The sequence below is a fragment of the Fistularia commersonii genome, chromosome 2, assembly GCF_037954325.1.
Source record: "Fistularia commersonii isolate RoL2024-O1a breed Wild chromosome 2, RoL_Fcom_v1.0, whole genome shotgun sequence".
NCBI classification, from domain to species: Eukaryota; Metazoa; Chordata; class Actinopteri; order Syngnathiformes; family Fistulariidae; genus Fistularia; species Fistularia commersonii.
The window spans coordinates 481,246-501,080 of NC_141285.1; the positions used below are offsets into that span (position 1 = coordinate 481,246).

General features: G+C 51.4%; 2 protein-coding genes across 8 annotated transcripts in view; one reads left to right on the forward strand and one right to left on the reverse strand.

Moving 5' to 3' along the window:
• Positions 1-805: 805 nt before the first annotated feature.
• On the forward strand, positions 806-11,932 carry macroh2a2 (macroH2A.2 histone). 3 transcript variants are annotated; one of them, XM_086163500.1, is made up of 9 exons: positions 806-1,167; positions 3,317-3,494; positions 4,558-4,664; positions 5,240-5,437; positions 7,600-7,704; positions 7,783-7,882; positions 7,971-8,060; positions 9,446-9,620; positions 11,509-11,932. In XM_086163500.1, exons 2-9 carry the CDS (start codon positions 3,323-3,325, stop codon positions 11,558-11,560), a joined length of 999 nt encoding a protein of 332 aa, XP_086019626.1. In that variant the 5' UTR covers positions 806-1,167; positions 3,317-3,322; the 3' UTR covers positions 11,561-11,932. The 3 variants fall into 3 exon arrangements, with proteins under 3 accessions (XP_086019626.1, XP_086019634.1, XP_086019617.1); XM_086163508.1 differs by having other exon boundaries at positions 871-1,167; positions 11,395-11,932; XM_086163491.1 differs by lacking the exon at positions 806-1,167 and adding an exon at positions 1,993-2,141 and having other exon boundaries at positions 11,395-11,932.
• Positions 11,933-12,589: 657 nt separating this feature from the next.
• gbf1 (golgi brefeldin A resistant guanine nucleotide exchange factor 1) overlaps positions 12,590-19,835 on the reverse strand; it is a 78,323-nt gene continuing 71,077 nt past the window's right edge. For 4 of the 5 annotated variants that reach the window (XM_086163550.1, XM_086163543.1, XM_086163520.1 and 1 more), the window contains 8 exons: positions 19,029-19,261; positions 17,823-17,973; positions 17,606-17,736; positions 17,436-17,537; positions 17,228-17,341; positions 16,970-17,147; positions 15,203-15,382; positions 12,590-14,323 (listed from right to left, as the gene is read on the reverse strand). In XM_086163550.1, coding sequence (XP_086019676.1) covers positions 14,094-14,323; positions 15,203-15,382; positions 16,970-17,147; positions 17,228-17,341; positions 17,436-17,537; positions 17,606-17,736; positions 17,823-17,973; positions 19,029-19,261 — 1,319 coding nt within the window. In that variant the 3' untranslated portion in view covers positions 12,590-14,093. The remainder of the gene's footprint in view (positions 14,324-15,202; positions 15,383-16,969; positions 17,148-17,227; positions 17,342-17,435; positions 17,538-17,605; positions 17,737-17,822; positions 17,974-19,028; positions 19,262-19,835) is intronic. The other variant, XM_086163536.1, reaches the window with a different exon arrangement.

The window sequence follows — 19,835 nt, forward strand, 5'->3', positions numbered from 1 at the left end:
TTGTGTCGTCACATGAAAAAAAAATCATCAATAAATATTCCCGCGTGTACTTAACCCCTTGATGGCAGTCTGACCTCGGACAAGGACCAGCGCCAACACACGCTGATCGATAATCATATTGATCACATGGGACGTCACGCACACGGCGTGCACTCCGGATGATTCCACGCGTGCAAATATTGGCGGGTCCGGGCGCCCAACACACACCACACAAGCGGACGTGTGCAAGTGTGTGTGTGTGTGTGTGTGTGTGTGTGTGTCATTTCCATTTCAAAGGCAACATGGTGGCGGTTTTTTTTTTTTTCCACGCAGACGTGAGTGGCGTGTGCGCGTGCGCGTGAGATTTCGGGGACGTTCAAGGAGAGCGCGTGCTCGTGCGCGAACTCCGATTTGTTTTCTTACTGCAAAAAGAAAAAAAAAAACGATGTGCAAAAATAACAATAATAATAATAATAATGATAATAATAACGATAATAATAATAATGATAATAATAATAATAATAATTAGCAAACCGGAGAGCGCGCGAGCCCTCTTTGTGCATGGCGGAGATTGGCTTTGGCACATCAAAGATGGAGGCGGAGGCTCTGATTGGCCGCCGCGGCTCTCCGGTCCCTTTGATGTCGCCTTTGATGCCGCCTGGCCGCCCGCTCACCTGTTAGACTCGGGATCGAGCGGAGGAGACGCTTTCTCCGCGCTTTCGGCCAAAACAAAGCGAAAGGCAAAAAAAAATAAAATAAAAAATGCCAAGTTTTTCCGAGTGACCCTTTCATACATAAACATTTTTGTCAGACGTGTCATGAGGACGGAGCCGCGTCTCTATTCTCTCCACATTCCCCTCTCGAAGCCATGTCAAGGGGGCGTTTTCTCTTGAATTTTTCCCCTTTGCAGCATCAGTAGCGGAGAGCCAGCCTCCGACCAGTCTACGCCGCTCCTGCCCGCTCTCCGTGTGCTTTTTGTTTTTTTTTTTTCCTTTTTTTCCCCTTCTTCTTCTTCTTCTTCTTCCCCCCCTTCTTCCCGAGCCTGGGAAACGAGATTACGCACAAGGACAGCAAACAACAACACATCCCCCCCCCCGGACGAGCGGCGCCCCGTCGGCCAGCGAGCAGCAGCAGCAGCGGCAGCGGCAGCAGCGTTCCGGGCTACCGCCTCAAAGGACGACCGAACAGGTATAAACTGTTTCTTTCCTCGCCGTTTTCCCTTCTTCACGGCTCGGCGCATATCCGGGATCGACGGCGGGGGACGCCGCACTTTCCATGTCTGATTAGATCCCCCTCCTTCTCCTCCTCCTCCTTCTCCTCCTCCTCCTCCTCCTCCTCCTCCTCCTCCTCTTCCTCCACACACACACACACACACACACACTCACACACACACGGGATCGGGGGTTTTCGTGAAAAACACGGGGGCGCTTCTTGAAATAAACCTGGTGTGTTTTTCCGTGTCTATTGTTCGCTTGCATGCTAAAGGCGTGCGGATGAATGTTCGGTTATGACAAGCTAAAGGTAGCGCTAGCTTAAATACACAACACAACTGGCGCGGTTTTAAATTATATAAGGGCGCTTCCCGTGTCCGCACGATTTTTCTAATCACGGGAACAAAAAAATAAGGATGTTAGCGAAGTGTTAACGTCGACATTCCCGTCTTTTTTTCTGTTCGGTGTGTCCGCCGTCGTGTCCGTCCACGGCGGAGCCCCGGGGGGAGTGAGTGCAGCCGCAGGCCGCTTGTTTACACCCGGAAAGTCGGCGGAGAAGCGCTTGGACGTTCGGGCGAGAAAAACAGACACGGCGAGGGGAAAAAGGGGAATAAATGTAAAAAAAAAACACACTTCATCATGGCTACCCAGATACTAGCCGGGGATGTGACGTAGGTTTTATTTTTTTTTAAATGACGCCGGCGGACAGTTATAAATAAGGACGTGTCCAAAGCCGTCCTTCCCTTCGCTGTTATTACTCGTGAAAACTAGCCTTCAACCTCCTCCCATCTCCTCCACACACTCTTACTTTTAAACAAACACTCTTACTTTTCCTGCACTGCTCGTTTAAAGAAAGATCGCCAAATGTTGCGTGTTGTCATCTAGTATCAGCTTATTACCACGTCGGGGCCAAGAAAGGACAAGTTCGCTTAAAATGTTTTCATTACTTCCGTAAGTAATGATCAACATTCCGATCAGCTCGATCAGCAGTGCTGCTCTTGTGTGTGTGTGTGTGTGTGTGTGTGTGTGTGTGTGTGTGTGTGTGTGTGTGAGAAACTTGGGGGCAAAGGTCAAGTGAAGATGCGGTCACCTTCCCCTCCGGGACATGTAACTGTGGCTCCTTCCTGAAACCCGGTTAAATTATTTAACGTCTTTTGGGCCGTGAAAAGAATAAATAGAGTGAGACCGGCTGCTTTTTTATGAACTCATGGTTACGATATAAGAAGAAGTAAAGTTACAAATGTCGAGTGCCTCAGTAAAACGACCTTAAAGTATTACAGTGACGCATAACTTGAATGGGATAAGATCCACACCTATATTTCTGTCTGCGATGCAGTGCTTCGTGCTTGAAGGTCCCTGACTGCAGGACAAGGCGTTATAGATAATGAATGAATGTGCGTGCATCTATTTTTTTCCTTGTTATACACCCTTCACACTGCATATTATTGGAAAAACATGGACAAACATGGAATAAAGTACGATTTCCCAAGTGTTTCTAAACAGTTGAGAATGTTGTCAACATATTATTCATATGTCTTGATGACAGCTCAGCACTAAAAGGAATGCCCAAGTGGAAATTGATATCAGTTGTATTTGATCATGTTAGAGGTTGTCAGAAAGTCAAGCGCTGCTCCAAAAGAAGCTGGAACGGGAATAAAAACAATGTATTCAGAGTCCCTCTTCTTCAGTATCCAGACTTATTTGGATAAGTGTTTTGGTATACAAATTATAATTTGATTTCCATTTGCGAGCTTAGCGAAAAGTGGTTCGATGTATTTTTTTTTTCAGGTTTTGAGTTAATTCTTTGCAGAATATGGACAACTGTTTCTCAAAATGAAAGTTTAACGACTGTGTGTTTGTGGCATTTTTCCAAGATGTTGAAATATCCACGTAAAAGTCCCAATATTTTAGTCTTTGCTAGTGTACACTACATTAGCAGACTAAAACATTGGGACTGTTGATGAAATTTTACAAAAAGTATTTTTAGTGGCTGAAAATTTCCTCGGTTTCGAGGGTGAAAAAAAAAAAAAAAAAAAAAGCGCACTCATTTTGGGAACTTTGGGAATTGTGTGTGCACCTTGTTTGTTACGCCGCCCGGCGTCTCACGTGTGGTGCTGTTCATCCAGAGCAAGATGTCAGCCAGGGGGGCGAAGAAGAAGGCTACCAAGCTGTCCCGCTCCGCTCGGGCCGGGGTCATCTTCCCCGTCGGCAGGATGATGAGGTACCTGCGCACAGGGACGCACAAATACCGCATCGGCATGGGGGCTCCTGTCTACATGGCCGCGGTTATCGAATACCTGGCAGGTAGGAGTCACTAAATGCACGTACAATTTTACACTTTCATCGTGAATGTTTTGTGGATCTCCATTTTCAAGGCGAGGGTATGAATAGCTACGTATGTAATGCTACATTTCATACGGCTTCGGCTCACAGTGTGCAGCTTCAGAGCAGAGCCGGGCAGCATTTTATACATGAAGTGGAGTCTGCTGCGTCATACCGTGGATGTCCTGAAGACAGACGCCGGGAGGAGTAATGTTAGTGTCTGAATCCTGGGGTGGGTCATTGGATGGTCAAGGATAGTGTGTGATTTAGATGTGGGGATAAAATGAATATAGTTCAGTGTTGGTTTGGCAACTGTTTTTACGATGACAAAAATGAAAAGGAGTCATCGACAAAACCCTCTGAAAATCGTGGGGAAATAATTTGAAAGAATTTACCTGATGATTTACCTGAATTTACCTGATATCGCTTGATATTTGAAAGCCTGACGGAGCGGGAAAAATGTGACAATTCAGAATTCACATGTTTTTAAGATTAAATTGATGTAAACCGGCTTTAGGTCGGTGATTGATTTTCTTCTATTTAAATTCATTGATTTCAACAAAATGCTTATGAATACGTCTGAACCCGCAGCTTTTCAGAGGCATTTCAGCAACCTACATTTCCACTAAACATTATTGCAGGAAACAAGAGACGCACATGATATTTGTGTATCGCTCCTGTGTTTCCAGGTTTTGCTTTTTAAGATGCTTTGGTCATAAAGTGTACGCATTGATTTCTCACAAATTCCATAAGGCTATATTTGTAAAAAGCATCAGCTCTAGCCCTTGTTTGTTTTGTCTTCATTTTGCAATCCTCTTAATAAGAGACAAAGCAAACTTTTGCACATCTTCAGGAGAAAACATCTTTGTGTTTTGGAGTGTTCATTGGAGTGATTTCTTTGTCTGTGTACATACCAGGGCCGCAACACAACGACTGGAAAATCATCTTGACTGTTGTCCTGACAGACCGAGAGTCACAGCGTGAAGAGTAAACATGTTTAAGTACAAGAACACACACTGTTTCACACTATTTATTCTGCCCTCAGCTGAGATCTTGGAGCTGGCAGGAAACGCGGCACGAGACAACAAGAAGGGCAGAATAACTCCGAGGCACATCAAACTGGCCGTGGCCAATGACGAAGAGCTCAACCAGGTGACGCCACCCTTCACTTGCACAAGACTCAGCTCTGCGTGCAGAACCGTCGCTACATCCAATAGATCATTCACTTAAAATGACAAAGGAACTATTTGTAAGCCAGGAAGACACCTTAAAATCTTTAAAAGAGCAAAATAGTTCCTACAACTCAGCAACATTTGCAAGAAATTACCTAAAATTGCCTGAAGCGCAAAAGTATTGTGGGGGAGAAAAAAAAAAATCAACAGATAATTATCTAAAAAAAAATAAGGCAAGAAATTAAACGAGAAAATGAAAAAGAACGAAAAATAAGACATTGTAAAAAAAATAAAATAAAAAAACGACGGGAAAATTCCAGCTATTGAAGTTGTATCCTTGAAAGAGCAGATAAGTGTATAGATGAAGGAAAACGTATACGACGGCATGTTGCGAAAACACACCTTCCGCCGGTGGACGACGTGCCCCGAGGCTTCGTAAATGTTTGCATCTAAAGTCACGGCGTGCGATGTAGGCGTCTCGTTCACGCCGTCGTTGAAGCGGAGGACCGTCCGGCAGGCGTGCACCACTACAAGTCCGCATGTGTCGCCCGTCAGCTCCTGCGAGGCGTGACCATATCGAATGGAGGGGTTCTGCCTCGGATCCACCCGGAGCTGCTGTCCAAGAAGAGGGGAGGCAGGGTGAAGGTGGACAGCCAGTCCTCCGTCCCCGAGAAGCAGGAAGAACGTTCCAAGAGCAAGAAGCCCGTCAAACCCTTCAAAAAGATGAAAGGGAAACGAGGCCGCAAGCCAAAGGTCAGTGGGTTCACGGCGGTTCGCGTCACTTAGAGGGACTTCAGTATAAGAAGTATGCGCCGCATGCTTAATATATCTAAATAGGTATTCGGGTAAAACAAGACTGGGATCGTAATGGAGAAGCAAATTGGAGTGCATCGTAAAGAAAAATGTCTAAAAACAAATGGCTAAACAGCGGCATTGTAATCAGATCAGCGATTTGAATCAGCGTGCCTTTCCCTGCTGCCGCCCTCAGAACACCTTTAAATATTTGAACGCTGATATCGGTTTGTCGATAATCCACGCCTTCAAAAACGGATTTACAGATTAATTTGAGCCGTGGTTTTCACCTGTGGAGGCCTCGCTGTCTCTGGTTTCTCGATGAGCTTTGACATTGAAACAAGACTCCCACGGGCGCGCAGCGGTTCACGTCAGAAAAGTTAGCTCGACAGAAAAAACGTCAACGAACAAACAAGTAGAATGGAAAAGCGACTTTCTGTCCAAAGTACAACATGGAATCTGGCTGTATTAGTGCACCCCGAAGAGGGAGAAGGTTATGCACTGGTCGGGAGGGGATAATCCAATAAATCTCAAATAAGCTGTTTTTAGTTTACCGCAACCGCTTTCTAACAGCAAACGGTATCAGTTTGTGTCCAGCAGGAGTCGCTCATAACATGTTTTCCAAAATTCCTCAGCGGGTTACCTGCACCTCTGCATCCTACCAGGCCTCCGGTCCAGCTCTGCCAACATCTCGCCGAATAATTAGTTTCATGTCTTATTTGTCGCTGCTCAGAAGACATAAAGTCTATTAGCCAAGTCGATTGAAAAAAAAAATCATCATTTTCAGTGATAACATCAGAAATATGGGAGACAGAGTTGAACCTCATTTTAACACCGCATCGTTGTGCTCAGCCTTCTGCTGCCAGACAAACAAAGATGGAAACGTTAAAATGACTGCGATAAACTCGGCGGATGACAGAAATGCAACACCTCTGATGTTTAGCAGTTGTAGAGAACTCGCAAAGGAAATCATAAAGGTAAATAGGGATTAATAAAGTTTCTCCGATTCTGATTATTGGACCGAAATGGCAAAGGCTCTGCAAAAACCCATTGAAAAGATTGCAAGGTGGCAAAACAATGCTGAAAGAATCTGCTCGTTGTTGTTTTCCATGAGTCTTTTCAGTGTGTTTAGATGTGAGAGCCACGGTCTTTGGTCTGAGACGTAAGACGCCAGAAAACAGGCCTTGAGACGTGAGCCGGTGTGAGTCGATCATTTGACTGGAGTCTGAAGGCGTGAGAAGGCTGACCTCAGAGGGCACGGAGTTCTTGTCGGGTTCTGCCGACCCTCGTAAACGGGCTGTAATTCACTCTTATCCCAGCGAATCTGATACCCCGAGAGCCAGAGAGGGAAACATCTTTCTAAATGTTTCTTTGGTATTTAATACAAAAATGGCCGCTGCTGTCTCCGGGGTGATAAGGGCAGGGGATGTTTTCGTCTGTATTGGAGCCAGGTGATATTCTAGGATGTGAACCTGTGTTATGCGTTACTCATAGAATGACATCACATCATGTAAACATAACGTGTGGTAATAAGGATCCCCTAATCTGACGAGTGTACAGGAGCCTCCAGGGGAGCGTCCTACTCTGGACCGAGTGTCCGAAATCTGGATCCGGTCAAACACGTCGGCGAAGCTGAACGCCGAACATGTCCGCTCCACCCGTGTGCGGGCGCCCGCCCAAATCCCAACCGTCATGATAACGCCCGTGAATTCGGTTTCATCGGCCAGCAGAGACGGAGCCTTCCTTCGGCTCGTTGCTCACCCTGTAACTTTCTCAGCAGAGATTGTGCGTTGTAGTCAATTATTTTAAGTCCCAAGACCTTACGTCTTGTTTTGTAGCCTTTTATAATTTCTCTTTACACTCTTTAGGCTTATCGGGACATGATACATGTAAAAGATTCGCCGTCGCCCTTCGACATGATTTAGTTTTTCAGTAAATCGACGTCCACGTAAGGGGACGTTGGACTTTGCGTGGAACACAATAGATACGACCTCTTAGGAAGCCAAAGGTGAAAACGTGACGGTCGCCCCCAAAGAGCTTCGCCCGCCTCGAATTGCTCTTGTCTTTCGGCGCGTCTTCGACCCCCGTGTCTAACGAGCCGTCCGTCCTCTCTCTCGACAAAGAACACAGACAACGACAAAGAGTCGGTACCGAATTCCACGGTGGAAGACGGCCCCGGAGACGGATTCACCATCCTCTCGGCGAAGAGCTTGTTCCTGGGACAAAAGGTACCACGCCGGCGGCCGGTAAGGACTTGGATCGCGTCCCCTCGAACCCTCCTCACGTAACCCGCTGTGAATCCACAGCTGTCGCTAACAGAGAGCGAAATCAGCAAAATCGGAATGATCAAGGTGGAGGCCATCATCAACCCCACCAACGCCGAGATGGACCTCAAAGACGGAGTAGGTAAGCGGGCAGAGGTCCGTCCCGTTCTTTCCCGCCACGGTTTCGCCGGGCTCGGCCCTCCCGCTTCAGCCGCTCTGTGCGTCCCCAGGAAACGCCTTGGAGAAAGCGGGGGGACGCGAGTTCATGGACGGAGTGAAGGAGCTGCGAAAATCTCAGGGGCCTCTGGAGGTGGCGTCAGGTAAACTTGAAAGGTGACGTGAAGAGTGATGACGCTTCCTTTCACTCATCGATCCAAAGTGCGCTTGTTCCTGGAAGGAACCTCCGTGCACACCAAGCTCAGAACGAGCCCGCGGGCTTCGACCGGGTTCGACTCTGGATTCGTAAGAACTTACTTTGGAAAGTACTTCAGATGAAAGGGTTTACTTTTGCCCAAACTCAAAGCGCAGCGGAACCTCGGCTCATGAACGCCCGACTCGCAAACCCATCGGCCTTCCAACGCGTTGGAACGGCGCCGCGAGCGAGCCTCGCCGCACGGACGCACTTGGAAACAGGCTGGTGGGATTTCTGCAGCGTGGCGCGGCGGCGGCGTCCCGTCGAAACACTTGGCGTTCCTTTTTTCAGTAAGTTAGCCTGACTCCGGCTCCCAGAGGAGCTACGAGTGACCTTCAGAAGAAGCTGAGAATTACAGTCCATCTGGAGAAGGACATAATAGCTCGACGCGAGAGCAGCGCTCTCTCCGACCTCTGCCACGTGGCCGAGTCAACCTTCCGCCCCGCCCTGAAGGCCAAAGATGGCCTGCAGACGGCTGACGGCCCGCAGGGCGACAGCGTTAAGGAAGCAAAGGTCTCGGGTTTGAGAGGAAGTTGAAAAGTCACCGTTACTTCAGATCGGTGACGTTAGCGAGGGCCCGATGCAGAGGAGGCTTTACCTTTGCTGATTTTGTGAAGGCCTACACGTACCGGCAAGAAGAACCAAAAAACCCACCAGAAACACGTTCATAGTGAAGCTTGTCTTTAATTCCTTTCTGTATTTTTGCCTCAAATAAAAAAAAAAAACAAAGCTTCAAAGGAAAGGGATCAATAGGATTTTCACCGATTTCAACGGGAAACTTGGTTTTGTATTCAGAGTTCAGTTTGTGCGCCGAGGTTCTGCCGTGTCTTTCTCGTCGTCTTCATCGGCTTCCCTTCCCTCCTTGACCCCGAGAGGGGCGGAGCTTAGACAGGAAGTTGTGAGCGCACGCCGCTCGAGCGTCTGTTCCCTTCCAGCTTTTTAAGGACAAAATTGTTTCCAGCGGTTGATTTTATGCTCATTTATAAAGACGCGTCAAATAATGATCTGAATCTTTCAGTTCTCGCCATGAGCATTTCCTGAGTTATTTGTCCGCTTATTGATTTTTGTGGGACACGTAGAGTTTCCACAATAAATAAAAGGCAGGCTCTTCTGAGAAGATGAAAGATCTTGGCTGCGGGAGCGACCCGAGCGGACAACGAGGACCAACGTACCGCCATACAGGAAATCACCGCCTCGCTTCTGTCTTCGCCGCCCCTTCGTAATCAATACCTATTCCTCTCGCGCCGCCATCCCGAAGCTTTGCCCCCAAAACAAATGTGTGTGTGTCTGCAGTGGCGGTGAGCCAGGCCAGCGGGATGGCCGCCCGCTTCATCATCCACTGTAACGTCCCGCAGTGGGGCTCCGAGAAGTGCGAGGACCAGCTAGAGAAGACGGTCAAGAACTGCCTCACGGCGGCCGAGGAGAAGAAGCTCAAGTCCGTGGCTTTTCCTTCGCTGCCGGCGGGACGGTGAGGACGCACGCCGACACGTGGAGGGACACACACACACACACACACACACACACACACACACACACACACACACACACACACACACACACACACGCCTCATTCCTAGTAGTGCAAAACTCACTACACCTTTTTCAGACGAGTCAAAGTTTGGGCCCGTCACCGCGTGATTCTCTGCGGAGGCTTTCGTCGGGTGTCAAATCACCCGACGTGTCGGTCCAGACCGGCCGTGACCGCGGCCCCACGTGACTCTTTCATCCATGATGCCAATCACTTCACTGGAAGAAGAAGCGCACAAACGACGGCGGGCGTGGCGAAGCCAGACGCTGCAGCGGCCGCGCTAACACGTAGCTTCCGCGGGCTATCTCTCAGAAGAGACGGTTGTTGTCGCCTCGGCGGGCAGTGGCCGCTGAGGGAAACGACCAAAGGGCCGAGCGGAGTCGCGCCGGAGGAAAGGACGGTCGGAGCGAGCGGGCGGGCGGGCGGGCGGGCGGGCGAACACCGGCCGACGCCCCCCAGAGGTTCGACACCGCGCATCTTCGACCTCGTCCCGTGAGCTTCGCTCGTTTGCACGCGGCATCAACCGAGCTTCGGTGTCGCTTCTGTGACTCGCTGAGTCACTTCATACCAATTGGATTTAGGGCACCGCGAGACCGGAGCGACGGCGGCGACGGCGGCGACGGCGGCCGAACCCGAGGCCTCCCGCGCATTTTCTGTGCTCCGCCGTCGAGCCGTGAAACATTAAAACACCTTTTCCGGAGCGCGACGGAGCCCCGCCGGCGAACGGGCCCGATCCGAAGATCCCCGCGGCCGTCGAAGCCTCCTGCCTTCGCCGACCTCAGACTCGCTCCTCCGGCCAGCGGCTCACCGGCCGGATAGTTTACAGAATATTGCCATGAGTCGACGCCTCGGCCGATGAGGGGATTCATAAATCACCCGTCATGTGATCTTCCCCTCACGGGAAAGATGACTTTGGCGTTCACACACTTTTGGCAGAGAAGAGTCTCCGGACCGCGGCGACACTCCCGGGGCCGAAAGGAAAGGAGCCCGTCTTCACCACCTTTCCGCAGTCCGTCAGATCTCCTATAATTAGAAGCGGCTCCGGCGTTTCGGGCGGAGGGGCGTCCGGGTTCACGCTGACCAAAAGTCAAATGTTACGGGTTTGATTCGACCGGTCAGGATCGAACAAGATTAGAAAAGACACAATGACATCAGCCTCTGGAAAGACAACACTTGTATGAAATGTCTGTGTGTGTGTGTGTGTGTGTGTGTGTGTGTGTGTGTGTGTGCGTGCTGCCAAGCACCGAGCAGCCGGGAGCCTTGGCCACGTCTCAGCTGTTCAAACCCCAGTGTTTAATAACACTAAGCTGCGTCTCTCAGGCTGACGCCGTTGTCAAACAGCTCACTCTCGCGTTGCGGGGCTGCAAACACACCAACCCCCCTCCGGCCAGCAGAAACACGTGTTGGAATGCAGCGCCTGATCACAAGGACAAAGTCGTCTGTGTGTGTGTGTGTGTGTGTGTGTGTGTGTGTGTGTGTGTGTGTCGGTGCAAAATAAACCACAGATAGTTTGACTTTTCCTCCCTGGAGGAGCCACAGATGCAGGGCTGACATGTTTTGTTCATTTTAAGATGTTTACCTGTCGTTTACCTGAGCTGTGGTGCTTCTGTGTCTCCCCCCCCTCCCACACACACACACACACACACACACACACACACACACACACACACACACACACACACACACACACACACACACACACACACACACACAGGAACGGATTCCCCAAACAGATGGCGGCCCAGCTCATACTCAAGGCCATCTCCAACCATTTTGTGTCGTCCACAAGCTCCTCCCTGAAGAACATTTACTTTGTTCTGTTTGACAGCGAGAGCATCGGGATCTACCTTCAGGAAATGGCCAAGCTGGACTCCAAGTGAAGAGTCTCGTTTTAGGGGGTGTTTTTCTAACTGTTGTTTGTCGCCGATGGCGTTGGTAGCTGGTAACAGTAGGGGGGTTGATGTGGGGGAAGAAAAAAAAGAAGAAAAAAAAATACGTGAGTGGAGTGCTGTTCACATTTCTGTTCAACTGTTCCTTCAAGAGATTGCATTCTTTCTAGGTTAGATCATTCGAGTCCCTACATGATGGTCGCTTGTTTCACTGATGTTTTTACATTCCATGTACAAATATAGCAGTTATTTTCCTGGCCTCTGTAGTTTCTGATACAGTTAGTTTACTAAAAAATGATTTCGAAAAAAAATTGTGGTTCTCATTCTGCTTTGAAATAAAAATCTCAGATGTTTTACACCAGAGACCCGAGTGAAGTTCCTCCCTTGTATCGGCCCTAAAAGGTTCAATGAAAGGATGAATGATTTGATACGGCAGGGCTTTTCTGATGGCGGAAAGAAGGGAAAGACCTGACCTGACTTGACCTGACCGGGTCAATGACCTCGCTGACCTTTACAGATCTACACAATGCAGGGCCAAAATGGCCTCCGCATCCATTCATTCATTCATGATCTGCTTATCGTACAGTCGGGGTCACGGGAAGGGAGCCCATCCCCGCTTTTATTGGTGGAGAGGCGGAGTTCAACCTGCACCGGACGCCATCAGTCACAGGGCCACGTCGAGAAACACACCGTTCCCTTGCCTGGGAAATTTGAGGTCAAGTTTTGTTGAATGGGAAAAAAATATGCAAAACAGTGGAAAGGAATTGAACCAGAGGGATAACGGCTGAGGAAGCGCCAACCACCGCGCCGCCATGGCCTTCACAATCAGCTTAAAGTCCGGAGCTCATACAAATACGAAGAAGTGAAACATTTGTGCATCGATCAGCCGTAAACATCTCGTCTCATAATTCTTCTTTCCGTTGTTGTCGAATACCGATTTCACGATCATCTCTCCAAGTGTGCGAGGTCCCGGGATGATGGCGTGGCGCTGAGAGACGACAGTGACGGCAACGCGTTCTTAACATTAGATTTATTACATTGTAAAAAGTACATGAGCTTTCATTTATATATACACATTATATTTACGTCGTTTTTCTCTGTTTCAAGCAAGAATCAGCCCCTGATACACAGAAGAGTCCCGAACACCGGAGCTTCCCGACGCCCGTCCCCAACCGATCAATAAATAACACGGACGCCGGGGCTCCTCCCGTGCACGGCCGCAGACCCACCCGGCGATGTATTTGGCATTAAAAAAAGCGGTGCGTCGCGAGCTGTCGGGTCATGTCGCACACAAGGCACAGTCATGCAACGGAGTAGAAGGGGAAATAAAAAGTCCACGTGGAAGCAAAGGTGAAAAGGCCGGTCGTTGGAGGGAGGACGACATCGCGCACAAACAACCCGAGTTGTTGAGGTGGATTTCAGATTGTTCTCTTTAGAATCGCTCGGGGTTACGTGAGCTTAGGATTCGGATCCGAAGCCGAGAGAAACCCCTGTCGGTTGATGTTACCGGCGTCAGCGATCCGTTGGGAAGGGAGATCTCGAACAGACGGAAATCCAATCCGATCACAACAAACCATCTGCGCTGTGTGTGTTTTCTTTTCATTTCTTGCTCTGGTTGCCAATTCTAAAAGCATCTTTTGACGTCTGATTTGCCTTTTTTTTTTTCCTCCAAAATCACTCGGATTTCCTCGACGGGCTGCGAGTAAATTACAAAACGACCTTGATAGAAATGAAGAAACAAGCGGAAAAGTGACCGGGCCCTTGTGCACACCAAGGCCAGACGAAGGAGGGCGCCCTCGTCCGGCTCCTCGGGGTCACGGCCGGTTTACACCAACAACAACAACGGGCACCATGACGACATACTGCACTCTTTCACGTCCGATATTCATCTCGATGCACCGACGGTTCCGGTGTCTCCGCTCGGGAACGACGGCGAGGTCCCTCTGGGGCGTGAAAATGACAGAGTAAAAGGGGAGTCGAAGCAGAGGCGCGGGGGTTTCTCGACAGTCCGACCTGCGTACGTACATGTACAGAATGAACAGAGTGACTTCGCCAGCTGGAGGTTTTGCGTCCGAACCTCCGGACGACTTTGGACGCGAGCGCGGCCTTCGTCGTCGTATCCAGAGAACATCGCCGTCACCGTGCGACACACTTGATTTTTTTTTTACACTTTGTCTTTTTCCCGATTACCATTTCCTGCGAGGAGGAGTGATGTGAGATTCTCTTTTTTTTTTTCTTCTTTACCTGCCAATGAATCCCAACCGCAGACTTCCGCCCCCGTCATTGAACGCGCCGCTCGTCGGGTGGAAAGCAGCCGGCGCGCGGCGTCGGTGGGTGAACGTGTTAAGAGGAGGAGGACATGTAAAAAAAACGGGGCGGTTTGGGATTCATTAACAACAAGTCCAGCGGGTGAACACCGCCGGACCGTCTCCCGGAGGATGGAGGTCTCGGGCTGGAGTCGGGAGCGGCGGGGAGTTGGGAGGGACGCGGCGGGAGCCGGACACGATTTGGGTCACCGGCGCCTCTACTTGACCTCGTCGGCGGGGCCGGTGGGTCTGGGTCCGGGGAGCAGCGGCACCGGGGACGTGGCCTCGATGAGCGCCGGGTTCAGGATGATGGGGAGGGACATGGGAGGGACGCCCACCTGCAGGGGCGACGCCAGCGGCTGGACGATGAGGGGCGACTGGCTCAGGGGCGTCGGGGCCGGAGGCGCGGCGGGGGCGGGCGGGGGCGCCGGAGACGATCGGTCCGACCCTGCGAGACAGAAACTCCGGTTGAGGAACCGATGGCGATTCTTTCCCGGAATCCCGTTACGGAAGAGCCGGCGGACACGCGGCTCCTCGCGTCGGACGGCGGAAGGCGCGGGAGCCTGGATGGGCGACATGTGGCCATGTCGGGCTGCGTCCCGCTGTCCACCGGAGCTCCTCCACCCGGCAGCTGTTTAGCGACCGACTGCCGGACCGCAGGAGCTACATATGCATTTATTTACCGATCGATTGCGGTTCGGACGCGAGTGTCCGGCGAATCCCACCGCGGGAGACGCTTCCTCTGCCTGCCGGTTATAGATCTTGGCAAATTTGTTGTGAGAACGACACGCGTGTCGTCTCGGAGCCGTGACGCTTCAATCAACCGCTTCCGCACGGAAGGCGGGAAAGGTTTTGCCGGACGAGGATTTCATTGTGGAATGTGCAGCGACGGACGCTTTCCAAAGAAAACAACATGATCGGGGCTTTTGAGAAAATGGAATAAGAAGCTCGCGTTGTTTAACCAATGAATTACAGATGCATTGTGAGCAAATGAAGCTCCGCCCCTTTCCATCACAAGAAGTACTCGCTGGAAGTCAATTCTAAAAATGGCTGAATGTTGACACACACACACACACACACACACACACACACACACACACACACACACACACACACACACACACACACACACACACACACACACACACACACACACACACACACACACACACACACACAGTGTAGCCTTTAGACTCCAGTATAATGTGACCTTTACTTTCTTCACCCTAAAGGCATGTGTTGTTACTTTTGTGTGTGTGTGTGTGTGAAATTGTTTCTACGGTGCCCTAACAGCTGAGGTGTGTGTGTGTGTGTGTGTGTGTGTTACCGTTGGCACTGGCCGGCTGGGGTTCATGAGGCAGCGCCGGCGGCCTGCCGGGGCTCTGCGCCTCCGTCGGGGTCGCCGGATGGTGGAGTGACGGCGGCGGCGACGGCGCCTGCGGCGACGGCGGCCGGCCTGCAGACGGCGAGGGCTGCACGGGCTCGGCTGGAGGGCCGGGAACCGGGTCTGACACACAGCAGAACACGGAGGATTTTGATGGGACGCTGAGAAAGGACCGGATCTGCATGTGTTTTAGAGTTTTGCACGCAGCATCTTAATTGATAAAAAATAATTCTCGATCCAACCCAGAGAGACGAGGACGGCTCAGAAACACGGGAAAGGATCTAAAAATCTGAAACTGGTTCCTCAAATAAACAAACATTTATATGTTGCACACAAACAACTGAAGCTAAAGTCTTATTTTAATGTTTAAGAAACAGAGCACTTTTTACCGTCACTTTGCATTCTTAAATTGTTATTCTAATTTCGCTCATGTCAGGTCACAGTGGGAGAGTGACAAACGTCCTCTGTACGTCCAGCACATGTTGAAAAATTGACCCTAAAGCTGACTTTGGCTTTTTCGGCGGCGGTGCGGCTCAGAGACGTCCGATTCCCGGCGCCTCCTCTCCAAAGTGTCGGCGCTCCCGCGGCTGCCTTCAGCTCACGGTGCATCCACCACAGGTTGAACGCAGTGGTGGAGTTTCACCGATGTGAAAATAAGCCGGCTGACGTTCTCGCCGAAATCTCCGGGCTCTCCGTCGGCCAGAGCGGCGTCCTTGCCCGCTTCAAGAACACGGCGGGCGTTCCCCTCCCTGGGAGGAGCGCCCGCCTCCGGGCCAGGAGAGCTCACTCTGATCTGCACCCAGTTCTTCCGGAGGGCGGCGCCGGCCCACGTCCAGAACCCAGACCCCCTGCAGCTGGCATCCTGGCCAAGGGGTCGGCCTCAGACGCCAGGACCGCCGCTCCCTCTCCCGCCTCCTGCATCAGGATGCTCTTCGTGGACTCCAGCTCCTCATTCAACGCCGTCATCGCCCACAAGTCAACAAACAAAATGTCGGCAAAATGAACGCGGGCGTTCCTCAGGGACGAGTCCCCGGCCCGTCCTCTACACCTGCTCGCCCACCACTGCCAGGACCACTTCCTTCTGAGGTTCGCCGACGACACGGCGGTGACGGGACGCATCGCCGGCGGAGAGGAAACGTCCCGCGGGACGGAGGCGGGCGGTCCGGAGAAGCGATGCGAGGACGACGACCTCACCCTCCACACGGACACGACCAGGGAGATGACGGTGGACGTGAGGAAGGAGCAAAGACCTCATCGGCCGCTGGTCCTCCAAGGTCATGAGGTTGAGAAGGTGAGCGGCTCCGTTCGACGTCTCACACTCCGGTAGCTCCGACGGGAGGAAAGAACTCGTTCTCCTCGACCGCCATCGGACTCTTCATGTAAAGTCGACTGACACTTAAACTGCACTGGTCCTTGCGCGAGCGCGCCGAGCTGAGCCGAACGTCTCACTGCACCGCATATCTAGAATTATATCTAGAATAATGTTTACACTCTGTCTCTCAGCACAAAGTCGAGGGAAACCCGTTTCTATACTGTGCACGTGACAATAAACGCTTTGAATCTCGAAAACCGACTGTGACAATAAATGTTTTCTTCTTCACGGTGAGGGTCGCCTTGCTATCAACATCCAAGATTTAACAAGCATTTTCTTTGAAAGGTGAGACGCCACCCCGGGTTTCCCGGCGTGTTCAGAAAGCGGCGCTCCGTTACCCGGCAGGACGGTCTGCTTGAAGAGCTCCTCCCGCAGGTGAGGCAGGAAGCAGACGATCCTCTCCCAGGTGATCTCCCACAGGTCGGAGTAGCCCGTCCTGGAGTCGGCGCTGTGGAAGATCCCGGCCGTGTCCATCACCAGCAGCATGTTCTTCAGCGACTCCGGGATGGCCTCCAGCTAGACACACGCGCACGTTATCCTCCGAAACACCAGACTCCTCCGTTCGCGAGGTTTACGTCGGGGCGGGGTCTCCTCACCAGCAGGTCGCTGGATCCGGCGTGCATGTACTTATCCATGAAGTCCAGGATGGTGAGCCACAGGGCGGCGAAGGTGGGCAGGGACAGCAGGGGCGAGAGGTGCTGCAGGAAGACCTGGAGACGGGAGAAGCCAGGTCAGCGGGTCGGGGTCGGAGGTCGGGTCGGGGTCGACCCCCCGTCGGGGACGGAGGCGGCGGGACGAGCCGACCTTGGAGAGGAGGGTGCAGGCTCGCATCCTGGTCTCCTCCATGCCGCCCACGTCCGCCGGGCTGATGTTGTCCAGCAGTTTGGTCAGCAGCGGGAACAGCACCTGCGCACAGGTTGGCGCCGTCAACCCCGAGTCCTCCGCGTCCTCCCGCGCGGGCGGCCGACGCTCACCTTGTTGAAGCAGGACTCCCACTCGGCGGCGTGCAGCGTCTGCAGGTCGTGGACCAGCAGCGCCCTCTGGAGGTAGGTGAGGGCCTGCATGCGGACCTGCCGCCGGGCGTCGCAGCACAGCCACGCGATCCCTGCGGGTTCCATTCCAGACGGGTTACGGTGGAACGAGGCGCCGCGCCGCCATCTTTAAATATTACGATAATCAAACGGGAGGCACCTTGGAGCAGCGGGCACCAGCAGCTGCCCCACAGCGTCTGCGAGTCGGCCTCGATCCTCCGGCCCGCCGCCTCCAACAGGTGCTGCTCCTCCGCCCAGGAGCTGTAGATGGTGGCCGCACGGGTGTGCAGTGTGTGCATCAGATCCAGGAGCTGCATTAACACACACACACACACACACACACACACACACACACACACACACACACACACACAGGAAAGCCATGACTAGAAGCGATGCGGGTCGATACGAACGGGAGAGCGGCGCCGTTACCGTCCAATGATCTCGCTGGGATCTTATAAAACAGGGAGGTTCCCATGGTTACAAACGACTGGAGAAAAAGTGATTTTGAGTCGGACACGGCGGACAAACGTGTTCAGATCTGTGTTTACACTTTGGTCTCTCGTGTTTGGACACAATGATGTCCATCTGGACTTTGACTGAAATGACCATTTCATCCCCCATTTATGTTTTAAATTTAGTGACGGTTTGCTGCTTTCAATGCATCTTTGATTTCTGTAATGTACGGACAGTGCGTGTTTGTCTGTGTGTGTGTGTGTGTGTGTGTGTGTGTGTGTGTGTGTGTGTGTGTGCGGCAGGAATGACCGCGGCCGAACGAGACCATCAAGGCAATGCAGGCGGAGGCTTCGGGCGGCGTGTCCATCAGGGGGCGCCACAACAAAGATCAGACAAAAAAAAAATCACCTTTAATAGAATTCTTTTGAATAGTTAAAATTACTGTTAACTCTTAAAATGGAAAAGTCCACATTAATTCAAATGAAAAGCAATGTCCAATTAATATAACGAGAAATGATAGTTATCTATGTGACCCTTTGTGTTTATAATTTTTTATTATTATTGTTATTAAAAATATTAAATGACAAATGTTTATCATTGATCATTAGCAGGATTTTGTTTCATGGTAGGAATGACTTTAATGAATTTTCGATTTTTTGTTATTTATATGGCGTTTCTTAAACATGTAAATTGGGTGAAGAAGTATTATAAAAATAGGATGAATACAATATACAGATTTTAAATTTGCTGGTGTGAGCGTGTCCTTTATCGTCCACACCGACAGCCAAAGTTACAGCTTAAACTGCTTCAGGAACAATGTTTGGGTTTCCTTTGGAGGAAGTGAAGGTGTTTTCAGTGGAGGTGTGGAACCGACGGGAGGTAGAAGGGTAAAGAGGGCTTCTGTACTTACATCCTGACTAACCTGTAAAGACACCGTGTGGTAGCTGGCCGGCACGCCTTCGTCCTCCTCCTCGTCGCTGTGGGAACGCGACGGCCGCTGGCCGGAGGTCCTGCCGCCGCCTCGCCGCCCGCCGCCGCCGCCTCCGCCGCCGCTTTCCCTCTCCCGGCCCCCGGCCTTCTTCCTCAGCCGGGACTTGGCCGTGTCGTACTTGTGGCTCTTCTTCTTGTCGTGGACGCGGTAACCTGCGGGCGGGCGAAGGTCAACACGCCGTCTGCTCTGCTGAAGACGACCCTCCCTTCGCCGCGCACGCCGCGCTACTCAACCCCGCTCCAACACATACATGCACAATTTACCCGCCGTTTCTTCCGATTCTTCCGCGTAGCCGGGGCCGAACGCAGCGTCCGCACACGCGTGTTCGAAATATTAAAATACATGGGAATCATTGAGGATGAAGAGGAGGACGGTCTTGTCAACGCCGTGATGAAATTTGATACTGTCATGTTTGTTGGAATTGTATATTGGAAAGAAAAGGTTTTATATTGGCAGCGTTCACCAGGGGGAGGGAGGGAATCCAAACAACAACCTTGCAACTAGAGAGAAGCCGCAGCGAGCGCCCGGCAGGAGGATTCCATGTCAACTGCTGCGGGGGGTCGGGGAACCACCGCGACGGGGGATATCATGTTTATTTGTTTGTTTTTGGCAATTCTAAATAAACTGCACTGTAAAGATAAACGAGACACAGACAAAATAACGCTCTCTTTTTTTCTTTCGGCACCCCCGCGCCGAGCGGTACGCTCCATTTTCCTGTCTAAACAC

Excerpts from the sequence above, each read along its gene's own strand:
- macroh2a2 (XM_086163508.1), top strand. The coding sequence starts at position 3,323 with ATGTCAGCCAGGGGGGCGAAGAAGAAGGCTACCAAGCTGTCCCGCTCC. Across the intron at positions 3,495-4,557 it reads GGTTATCGAATACCTGGCAG|CTGAGATCTTGGAGCTGGCA; the intron begins GTAGGAGTCACT and ends TTCTGCCCTCAG. Across the intron at positions 5,438-7,599 it reads AACGAGGCCGCAAGCCAAAG|AACACAGACAACGACAAAGA; the intron begins GTCAGTGGGTTC and ends CTCTCGACAAAG.